Here is a 12,119-nt window from a genome sequence, read left to right as displayed (position 1 = left end):
TTGCAGAGCTGCTACTCTGCAATGTTTACTTCATCCTGGCTGCAGGGAGAATTCCTTTAAGATGTGATTAATGAAACAGAGAGTGGATAAGATGGAAGAAAAACAATGCCTCTGACTTTTCATATTGCACCGGGCAGTTACGTTCAAGCCCTCGTGTTCTTTGCGACAGCACTGGCCTTATGGTTTGTCTCTTCTCGTGCCTGTGTCTTGGGCAGGCACGAGATTTGCAGAAGTGTTAACCAGTAATGAGTGCAAAAGGGCTGAACAGACCAGGACTGCACCAGTCTCCATCAATCTGTGGGATTGTTTTTGTCCCTGAGAAGGACTCAGTTCATATATTTCAGTAATCAACCTGCTGTTATCCCTTGTAAGTAAGTACCCGGAGGCTAAAAAGGCTGCATCTCTCCCCAGCTTTAAAAACAGTTAAGAAAATGTTTCCCCCACAGATAGAGTGAGTGAAGTTCATGAGTGCTGATGGCATTCCCTGAGGAGCAGCAAAGCCACATCCTGTGGATGTGTATGCAGAATGGGACCTGGAGAGTTAATTGTCCACTGGAAAGCCAGAGTAGGCTCAGAAGAGACAGTACAAAGGAAAACACATGTGCAAGTTCCCCAAGTACAAGCACTTCATGCCATGTTGGGACAACTCTTCTGGATGGCTTCAGGGAAGAGATATATTGTGTGGTTCTGGAGAGACGTGTTTTCTTTGTCTGTCTTGAATTTTATGAAGAGGATATGAAAGATGACGTCTAGCAATTCCTAATCTAACAGTAACTACAACTAAACACAAAGGCTTTTCTGCCTTTGGTTTATTTCTTCTGTCTGCACTTTCTGCTGTGATATATGTTAAACATTTGGGTGAGACATTAGAGCCTGCAGTTCTGCTGCAATCACTCGGGCCATAAATCTCTCCAGTCCTGCAGTGAACAGGTTTTGCTTTTTTACTCAGCAGTGACAAATTACAGACAACTTACAAACCTGAGGTCCATACTGCTCCAACCATCCACTCACCTTCACGGTTTCCAGCATGTTTCAAAAAAACGAGCAACTTCAGTTGAGTATGCCAACAGGAAAGGTATTTTTGCAAAGTACTGTCCATGCCACAAACCTTCCTGGATGGAGATCTAGTTACATTTTCTGCAGTAAGTATTACAAGCCGCTCTGTACAACCTACACAGAGGGACGTGGCACTTTGTGTTCTTTGGGATTATCACTCAGTAGCAGAGGCCCGGAGCCTGATGAGTAAGAGACAGGTGAGGTGAAGATGCAGGACTGGGGCCAGTTTAGCTGCTGCCAAGCACTGAAATACATGTGAAAGAAAGTCAGGGCATATTTTTGCTCAATTCTACCCTTGGCAGATCTGCATGATTTTCATGTATACTGATGAGTACCTATTACTTTGTGAAAAGCTCTTGGCTTTTAAAACTTGAGAATGGCTCAGGAGGTCCCTGAAAACCCCCATGAAAGATACAGGAATGCAATAAAGCCAAAGGGGAGACAAGGCCAGGAGATTTCAATTGCAGTGTTAACAAGAGATGTTTTCTGCACATCAGTGTTCCCTTCAATAAAGGTACATTGTCAGTTAAAGATTTGCTTGCCTGTAGCATGGAAAAAAAAAATTCCCCCTGTTTAAAGCCAAAGTTGTTCAGACTTCTAGGATAAGAACTTGTCTGTTAGATTCAGGGACCAGGAGATTGTAAATAAAAATATAAAATGTAAATATGTAAATATAAAAGAAAGCAGTAGGACCTCATTATATTTAATCCAGAGTCTTGGTAACTGGGAGCTGACTACAGGGTTTGTGTATACTCATATAAAAGTTGTGGTAGCCCTAGTAAGTAGTTCTGTCACAGTTTCTTACTCTTCCTTTGCTAATGAAGAAGTATGTTGTTACAAGTTTCAACACGTTTGGATTTCTTGCCTTCTGGCAAAATTTCTTCTGCCAATCAGCTATGAGGCTATAAAAATTTAAGGACCAGACCCTGGGTTTGTGGCATGTACACTATATAGTGATTGTTCCTGTGCACAGTGTCAACACTGTGACTTTGTGCAGACTTTGTGTGTTCTGATGCATCTTTGCCAATATCCAGCTGCAGTAACACTGCATTCATAGTTGGATGTCTTTTCAAGCCCTTGGTAGTAAAATATTGAAGCAGAAGTGAGAGAGAGATGGCTATGCAGTTCAGGAGACTGGGTACAGCCACTTGGAGGCTGACAGAGAATAACAGATATGTAAATATTGGTGCTTTAGAAACAAAGAAACAAACAAAACCCAAACAAAGCCCCTAGAATAATATTCCTACTTCTAAAAAATTTCAAAATAACATTCAGATATTTTATTCCAGAGAAATGTTTTGTCCAGCAGGGGGTTAAGTGTGTTTTGCAGACAGAGAACAGATACATAATACATTGACAGAATTTCATGCATTAAATAAACTTCGGTGATTTTTAAATCATCATTAATTTTGATAACATTTGAATTAAAAGCTCTCTGAGGCTAAATGACATGTATTATTTATTTTTGTTCCACTTTCCTGTTTTCATCATGCAAGAACCAAAAGTGTTTATTTTACTGGCAATATTGAAACAATCACATGATTTTGAGTAAGTCTTTTGAGATTGTTTGCAAGTTCTTTGCTGCTGCACGTCTGCTTTCCCCCAGCTGGGGGCTGGCTGTTGTATGGAAAGGCCAGCCACGTCACGGAAAAGCCCTGTCTCTGATCAGATGGGCTTAATATAAACCAGGTTTGCTGAGAAAGAATTAAAGAGGCAGTCCCAAAGCAGGAGAGGATTTACTTCGGCAGAGCTGCTCAGTGTGTCACAGCCCACCGAGAGAGACGGGCAGGGGGAACAAAGGACTGGACTGGCTGTGGGAGCCTGGCACAAGTAAGAGTGGATTTGGACCCGGTCTTTTCCTGGAGCTGCTGCAGACCCAGGCAGCTAAATGCAGTATGGGGTAGCAAAACCAGTTTGAACTTGGAGCACAGTGTGTGACAGGGAATCATTTGGCTTTTTTTAATGAGGGATGACAATTTGTTAGAGGCTAAAATGTAAAATGTTTGTGTTTGTGATGGTTTTGTGAGTGACTGCTTGTTGCAGGTTGTGAGTTACTCTGTTGTTTGAATGAGATCTGGATTTTCTCATCTGGTCTTTTCAATGGGGATACTGAAGGAAAAAGTGCATTTTAGAATTCAACCATAGCAAATACTTAATTTTGTTTGCAAAGAAGCCTTTGCTTAGTGCGTGATTTCTTATTTCGATGTATTTCTTGCTGACAAAGTTACTGTGACTAGCACTGTGCAAATGATCTCCTTTTGCCCCAAAGTACTGCACATCACAGAGAAAATATTGTGTATTCTGTAGTAAATTCAGACAGGGCTTTTTCTATATATTTTGTCCTAGGTCCTACTGGAAATTTATTCACAGAAGTTTTCAGACAGTTTTGTATGAAGAATAGCAATTTGTACATGTTGCTTTACTGTACTTTTTATTGTTCATCAGTTATTATTGAAGTTTGAAAGTGGTTGGGTGAATTTTATGGACAATTATCCTATTTACTGATATGGAGGAGAGAGCCAAGAAACATCAGATATAGGGCAAAAAAGAAAAATGTCTAAATAATGATCACTTTGGGAACTGGAGTGCATCAAAGTAACTTTCCTAAAAATGGTAGGTATTGGCCTGTGAGAATGACATCACTCTTCTCTGCCTCCAAGCAAGGCAAAATAGAGTTTGCTGAGTAAAATGTAATTAAGAGCTATGCTTATGTAAGAAGAATGAACCTATCTAATTACTTGTGCGGTAATGAAGTTATTGATTTCATATCTATAAATTATTGAGCCTTTTCTCCCAGTTGTATCTCCTGTAGAAGCTATAACTTGTACCTGCTCAGAAAAGCTGTTGGATTTCACTATGTCCTCCCTCTTACCAGCCAAAAAGTCACTGTCTGAGGCAGAATCATTCTTTGTTTACCTGGCCACAGACAAGACCCAAATCCACCCCATCACAGCAAGACTTGCTTGCATGACTTTTTGTACCAGGGCTGTCTCAAGAGTGCAGTGAATTATGACTTACTGCTTTCCCAAGAGTTTCAGCTCTTAACTGAGTCATTGAGAAAGATGCTGTACACCCAGCACTGGAGGCAACTGAGACCAGTGTCTCAGTGTCTCTGTTTGTCCCCAGTGATGCCAAAAGGAGGTGAACATTGCCTGTACCACAGGCAGTCTCTCGGCAGGGCTGCAGCTGCTGTGTAGGACCAGTGTGGTGAGCACTGTCCCCTCCTTCTCCTCCTGGGACGCAGCAATGTCTCCTTCTCTCCAGGACTGGGCTGCACTCAGCACAGCCGTGAGCTAGTGAAGGCTAAACAAGATAGGATTTAGCATGTGAGGGTGGTATTATCAACAATCTCTGTCTCACTAGCTAATAAGTAAAATATTTCTTTGTGCACCACCAAGTATGCTAGAGTGCAGAAAGGCTAATTTTTCTTTTCTCACATATTAGGTCCCTACAGAGGAGCTAGTAAGAGAGCATTTCTAAATATTTTGTGGGTAACATTTGTGATTTCCCTATTTTTCACTAGGGGTTAAAAATGACTCTCAACAATGTTACCATGCGTCGCACCCACAACAGCAGTCTGCACCAGCAGCAGCAGCGATGGAGCATCCCTGCTGATGGAAAGAATTTGCTGGTCCAGAAAGACTCCAATGAGTACAACCCACAGAAACGATACACCATCAGTCCTGATGAATATTACAGAAGGAGCTGGTCCTCGGAGTCATCCGACTCCGTCATCTCCTCCGAGTCTGGCAGCAACTGCTACCGGGTGGTGCTGATCGGGGAGCACGGCGTGGGGAAGTCCTCGCTAGCCAACATCTTTGCAGGGGTGCACGACAGCATTGACAGTGACTGTGAGGTGCTGGGAGGTAGGTAACTATGTCCTGGGGTGTTGGTGTTTGCTTGCAGTCAGCTCTGCCTGTAGTAATTGGCACAGAAGAAGAGAGAGGCTGTTTAATGTAAACCAGAAGTAATAAGTGTTTGGGTCTGATTATCAAAACTGATTGAACTCAAACACCTCTTTTAAAAAAGAAGAAAGCAAAATAAGATGAGTAAGACTCTCCAACAATGACTAAAAGCCACTGAAAGAGAGCAATTCAGATTCCCATGCTATTTCATTCCAAAATACCAATTGGAAACTGCCTCATTCCTACCTGGATGATGCTACACAAGAGTCTGCTTTAGCTTTCATAGCTAGTCCAACATTTGTGTTACCACTGGCATCACAGGGCTGACTCCAGCTTTCCTTGTGAGAGAGAAAACAACTGAAGGTCCTCATGATTTACAAGAATTAAATACTTCAAAATCATATATAAGGAAAAAGTCACTTCCAAAATATTTGCCATTGGAAGTCACCTCAGCCTTTCTGTATAAACACATTGCTGTAGTACAGGCTGTATGGACTTTGAGTAAAATATATAAAATTTTGAGTAAAAACCTTGCTTCGTGTTATTTGCACAATATGTGCTTCTCCAGGAGGAAAAAAAGATAAAGGTCCTTCAACAGAGTAGGAAAATTCCTGTTGCTTGTTTCCCGTTGGGGGAAAGACACAAGCTGTAGGGCTCTCTTTGATGCTTCCCCCTTGCTTTGTTTAGGATTGCAAAGTGTTCTTTAATCCCAAAGATCAAACCGTGCAGAAGGTGAAGCTGGAGCACCAAGTCCTGAGCTATACTGTGTGCAAGGTGTTGATGTGGAAGGGTTGTGCTGCCAAGAAATCTGCTGTGTCTCCAAGGATGTAGTCGCTGCTGTTTTCAGAGGACATGCAGTTTGCTCCTGGGTTTTGTTTGTCACTGTTCAGGGCTTTCTTTGTCTCTCTCTTCTGTCTCCTGTCTATATTCCCTTGGGGTGATGGTGCCAGTGCTACCACAGAGAATTTCTGGGCTTCTCTTCCAGACTTCAGTGGTACATAGGCAGGAATGCTTCTTTTCTGCGTGTCTAACTCTCCAGTTAGGGGAAGTTTTGCCCAGGATTTAGAAAAGCCCAGTATCAGGAAGGTCAGACTCACATTTTCCTTACTTGCTGTCTCAGACTGGGGACACAGAGATTTGTGCCTTTGGGGGATTTCAAATTCACTGATTTAGGCATGCTCTGCCTTCAGTTTCTGCCATCAACTTTTTCCATATTTCTACCAGCTCCTCAGCCTGGAGTATCTCTGATAAAAGTTTTCCTAGTGCTGAAAATGACTGAAGTAGAGTAGGATCCTTGGACAAGCCATCAGGAAGTGCAGCTGATTTGCTTTGCACACCCCTGTCAGGCAGTTTTCTCTTCCTTCATGTGAAGCCACGTGGTTTCCTCTTTCCATCGCACTCCCACCAGCATTGCTTGGAGTATAGCAATGACAGATTGTAAAGGCCAGCTCTGAAGAGATAATTGCAAGTCTTGCTGTTATCTCTCTCCTTTTTACTGTCACCTTCGAAAACAGCATGAAATGAACTCACTTGCAGTGTGTTTTATATTCTACAGAAGTTCCTTAGGATTGACCACGGTGCAAATGAGTGCTGAATATGACTATTTAGGCATAGTATTTTCAAGAAGTGTGATTATGCATTTGTAGCTTCTCTATATGTAATGCAGTGCAGAAGGAGTCTTCTGGATTTTGTCCTCTGGTGTGCATGGAGCTTGTTCTCACACAGATGCTCGGTCACTTGTAGGAGCTATTTACTTTAGCTTTACATACTGGAACTTTAGCTTACACACTGGAAATTTAATTACATGAGAGGACAGTTTCAGGGTAGCCAGCTTACAAAGGAGTACAGCTGCTTTTATGGAGAGGCTTTGCTACTGACTGTAAGATGAAGCTAACTCATGACACAAGCCTCATACTCCTGGGACCTCAAGGGAAACAACTCCTAGTGATTAGCTCTGTCTTTTTAGTCTTGACATTTTAAGCATGGGCTCAATTTGACTTTATTTTAAATGTGTAATATTTTTAGCTTATTCTTTTACTGGGATGTAGATCCCTATCTTTGAAGAAAGGCTCTGATTACAATTTAGGGGAAAGTTCACTTCATCAGTGCACAGCAGAAGTCTTAGGAGGTTATACGGGTTAGACACAATCCTACCTACAAGTGTGGTTGGGACAGATCCTTTAAATGCTGCAGTACCTTAAGACCAGCTTTTTTTTCACTGGCCACTAGTGTGAGATTAGAAATGGGTCCAAACCCCTCACTGCTCATCACCCCCAGCTTTGGGGAAAAGAAGAAAGACTGGTATTTGAAGCAGATTTCACAGCAAGGCTTGATCAAAATTCAGAGTGGCAACAGCCCCCTTAGATCAAGGCAGAATTTTGCCACATGGCATTTATAATCTAGGTATGAATTTTTATGGCTGCAGTACAAATCACAACAATAACTGACCTGTGCTTTTTTCATTTTTCTGCTATTTGACATCAAAGGTGATATGGGAAACTGTGTAATGGGAGAGAGTGTGCAGAGGTCTCAATCTCTCTCAAACTCAACAGCTGTTGTCTCACAACACCCGGTCCTCCTCACTTGGTAGACTGTTTGCTGTACTGCTCTCAACAGCAGTGACTGTTCACCCGTAAATTGTCCATGCTAAAGCGAAAGCAAATATTTTCCATTACTCAGCCTTGCTGGACTCTGCTGCTCCCATGGGGCAAATGTTCAGCCTTTGGTTATTTCTTCCACTGGTTCTATTTTCTCTCTCCCACATAAGATAAAGAGACTATCAGCCAAAATAATGAACATTTTGTTTCCTGCTCTTTCAGCCTCCTTCATCTATCATGGAAAGTAAGGCAAGCAATAATGGATAGAGTGCAGATTCAGTGCAGATGGAAATGAGGAAAGAACTGGATGTGAGCCGGCCTAAAATTTGGCTCAAAAACTCTGTGAACAAATCCCCCACATTCAATAACTTGGATTTTTTAAATGTATGTGATGAAACAAAATAATGTATCACCAATCTTTCTGCTTTTCTTTCCAGAAGACACGTATGAAAGAACTCTGATGGTGGATGGGGAAAGTGCAACTGTTATACTGCTCGACATGTGGGATAACAAGGTACTTTGATTTGTTCTAGTCAAATGCTGACAGGAAAGTGTATATGAATAACTGGTAATATAAAAAGCAAGTTTCCTTCAGGAAAGAAAATAGGTGTTTCCATACAGCAGAATCAGGGAAGATATAGGATTAACCCCAGCTCACATCAAGGCAAGCATGCCTAATGGCTCTGCACTGTAAGCCTGAGAAGTGCAAGTCTTCATTTTTTTAAACGATAAAACAAAACATTCAAGCTTTCTTTCCAGACCATTTTCATTCCAGCCTAAAGCCAGCACAATAAATTATCTGGGGCAAGTTTTTGCCCTCCTTTGTGGTGAAGTATTCATACCATCACCACATTGGAATTACTTGTAGTATAACTGTGATTCAAACCATATCCATTACAGTTTACAGCAGGAATGCATTTGGATTCTCTAATGTTTTACTTTCTAAGTAAAATCTGCTCTGGGCATAACGATGTCTGACCATTTAATTTGAACAGCGTGAGGGAGAATGGATTCGCGACCACTGCATGCAAGTGGGAGACGCCTACTTGATCGTCTACTCCATCACAGACCGAGCAAGCTTTGAGAAGGCCTCTGAACTCAGAATACAGCTCCGCAGGGCACGCCAGAAAGAAGATATCCCCATTATTTTGGTTGGCAACAAAAGTGACCTTGTCAGGTGCCGTGAAGTTTCAGTGGCAGGTAAGGAAATTTTGAGCATAAACCCGAGATAAACATTAAAAGTAGCTTTTGGACAAACTGCAGTGCTCTGGCTGAAGGAGTACATTGTGATCAGGACTAGGCAATAAAAGAGTAATAAAACAAAAGAGGACTGGAACAGAAGGCAGAGGACTGGGAAGGGTCTGCCAGCTCCTTGGTAATACTGTTATATATCAGATAATCCCTTTTCTGTATTTATTAAGTACCATCATAAATGGGATTTCTTCCCTTCCAGCTCCAAGTGTAAGACCCCTGCAAAATGTGATTTCTCTGGTAGCTGGAAACCCTTTGTATTCCTAATGCAGTTTATGCATAACAAGTTTAGCCCCCTTTATTCTGCTGCCAAAAATTCCCTTCTTTATAACCAGTTCTCTGTCCTCCCTAATGAATTAAAATTCCCCCTCAATCTTTGTTTTGCTAGTCTAGGCAGGAACTGTGCAGCCTTTCAGAAGAGGTTTCCTTACTGCCTTGCTTTGGATGCTAAATCAGCCTTCCCTTGGCTGCACGCAAATGAATAACCACTAAGCCCATAAATAGGAATGGACAAAATGTTAGGAACACTGCTGCTGGCTCTCAATATCTGCAGTCAGTAAAATATCTTCTTGGAGAGTCTTCCCTGAGGCTCAGGTGACACACTGTATTCCACAGCCATGCATTAGATGTTCTCGTCTTGGTCCATCAGAAACATGGGTTCTTCTCCTCAGCATTTTCTTCTCTCTGCAGCTGTTCTGCTCTTCTGTTTCCCATTTGAGCTAGACTTTTCTCCTTGCTCTGTGGATGTGTGCAGTTCCTCTGCCTCCTGTCACAACTGCCCCAAGTGTAGAGCTTGAACTGCGGGGTTCATAGCGTGCCCAGGGTTGCTTTCTCATTCCTCTTTGTTCAGCTTGAAAGTTCTTTAGAAAGATGGCAGGTGAATCCATGTCAGTTTAATGGCCCTGGCAATGAATTCACAGCAAGCCAGAAATTGGCTTGCGTGAAAGATACCTGTCCTAAGAAATCTTAGGCTCATATAATTGAGAATAAGAACTATGACTTCAGATGTACCCCTAAAGCCATAGACACCCTTTATTAAGGGTTTTGTACATGTGTCTGTTCTCACTGAAATCACCATGGTTCCAGGGCTTTACACCCATGGCCCATGAAGGAGGAAAGTGCCCTGTCTGCAGTGCTGTGCTGTATGCTTGCAGAGTGCCATCATCACCCTTCAGCACAGCTTGAGGGAGTCTGCATTGCAGATGGCCAGGTGGTATTGAGGCACTGCTGACCTCCCAGCCTTCAGTGCCTCAGTGTCTCAAGTCTGTCATTCTGCGCTACCTTCACAGCCAGCAGCGCGGGCTGGGCTTTACTGGCAGGGGATTTACCCCCCCATACACCGTCCATTTCCTCTGGGAAGCAGCTGTGACACAGGACAGAGGGATCCTGGGCTAGCAGGCAGCATCAGGTGATTAAAGACTTATCTGTGCCTATATCAGGCTTGAGGAATTCCCCGGTGGCTCTGACTCCCCCGCACATGGCAGCTTGTCCCTGCTCCCCCCCCACCCCGGGCCTTGTGACCCCCTGTAACGTGTCCACCTTGTGATTTTGCAGAGGGACGAGCCTGCGCCGTGGTGTTTGACTGCAAGTTCATTGAGACCTCAGCAGCTGTGCAGCACAACGTGAAAGAGCTCTTCGAGGGCATCGTGCGGCAAGTCCGGCTCCGGAGGGACAGCAAGGAAAAGAACGAGAAGCGACTGGCGCTACAGAAACGGAGAGAGAGCATCCCCAAGAAAGCCAGGCGGTTTTGGGGCAAAATAGTTGCCAAGAACAACAAGAACATGGCCTTCAAACTCAAGTCCAAGTCTTGCCATGACCTATCAGTACTTTAAGAACACTGGACTCTGCCAGAGCTTGTGGCATTTTGTGGACATTATCTAACTTTGTCATAGGACAATCAATCAATCTATATTAGATTGGGCTATCAGTGACTTAGGTTCACAGTTGTGATTGTGATGATATGTGCTGGCATAAGAACAGCACAGTGCATGGAAATAGCTCTTCCTTTTTTTTTTTCTTTTTCTTTTTTTTTTTTTTTTTTTTTTTGTCAGTAGATTTAAAAGAAAAGTATAGACCAGAATGACCCAAAATTATGCTGGGAACTGTTCTGGAATACACCTATTCTTTCTCCTCTTACCTTTGGATACTAGTGTAAGAACCTCAAACGCCATAACTTGGGAAATGAATACTACTGTCTTTACTCTTTCTCCTCATTATTAATATTTCTTTTTTAAAACTGTGTAAAGAATTGAGGAACTGACTGGAGATGGGTCCCTTGTCAGTTGGCTGGTCAGGCTTGAGCACCCACAGCTGAAAAAAATGAATTTTTGTAGAATAACCACAAAGGCACCTATTTGGTATTTTTTCTTTATTTTGAAGGTTAGTTTCAGTGAGTTTACACATCTCTTACTTTGAAAATATTTAAAGGAAAAATCCTACAGTCAAACAAATTTTCCTCTCATGTTTTCATATTATGGGACTATTTAAAAATCACAGTAAAATTAAAGTGCAAGTTGTATCAAAGTGCATCAAGTGCAGGATGCCAAACCTTTAAAAGTCACTTAAGCTTTTTTATGCCACCACATGGACTTCTTGTATCCATCCTTGGCCTTTCTCTATACCAGAGCTATGCTGTATTTATTGTTGTGCAAAATAACAAGCATTTTAATGTTGAGGGGAAATGTATTTATTACCAATTTTCTTAAGATAATAATGATAATTTTATTACTGTTTTCTATCTAATATCTTTTTTTCAGATATGCAAGTTTTTACTTACATGCCTTGTAATAAAATAAATAAAATATATGACTGCCTTTGAGCCTCACTAGAAAATCCCTAAGAATGTTTTCAAGTACAGGAAAGATTGTGCATGCTGGGCAAGTTTGCTGCTTGAGAAGTGCAGTGAGGATTCCTTGCATCTCTGAACACAGGCTGCATAGCAACCTAAGATCTCAAGGCAGAAAGCAATAGGAGCCTCAAAGACGAGTGCACAATATCCCTCACATAAAAATGGGGTTGTGGTGACAGAGTTAAAAAAAAAATCACTTCTGTCAAAGATATTGGGCCTTTAGCCTGGAAACGTAGAAATGTTTTAGAAATGTAGATGAGTACTGTTACCCCAGTTTTGGAGATGAAACTAAGTGAAATGCTACATTCAAGGACAGAAAGCAGGTAGCAGCACGGTGTGCCCTAGTCCTCACTTGCTGTTGGGCATATTTGTGCTATTTTCCTCTTGCCAATGCTGGTCAGAGGTACAGTCATTACGGTTTTGGCCATGTGACTCAGAAAAGCCAAATCTCCAGCCTGGCAG

The 12,119-nt window shown here is 42.2% G+C and overlaps 1 protein-coding gene across 1 annotated transcript; it reads left to right on the top strand.

Moving 5' to 3' along the window:
* The first annotated feature begins 2,786 nt into the window (after positions 1–2,786).
* GEM (GTP binding protein overexpressed in skeletal muscle) lies at positions 2,787–11,622 on the top strand. Its single transcript, XM_053979745.1, has 5 exons — positions 2,787–2,886; positions 4,580–4,922; positions 7,996–8,072; positions 8,554–8,758; positions 10,364–11,622. The coding sequence occupies exons 2-5, from the start codon at positions 4,589–4,591 to the stop codon at positions 10,639–10,641; spliced, it is 894 nt and encodes a 297-aa protein (XP_053835720.1). The 5' UTR covers positions 2,787–2,886; positions 4,580–4,588; the 3' UTR covers positions 10,642–11,622.
* Positions 11,623–12,119: the final 497 nt, after the last annotated feature.

Source organism: Vidua macroura, chromosome 1 (assembly GCF_024509145.1).
Source record: "Vidua macroura isolate BioBank_ID:100142 chromosome 1, ASM2450914v1, whole genome shotgun sequence".
Taxonomy (NCBI): domain Eukaryota; kingdom Metazoa; phylum Chordata; class Aves; order Passeriformes; family Viduidae; genus Vidua; species Vidua macroura.
This window is presented reverse-complemented; position numbering and strand designations above follow the sequence as displayed.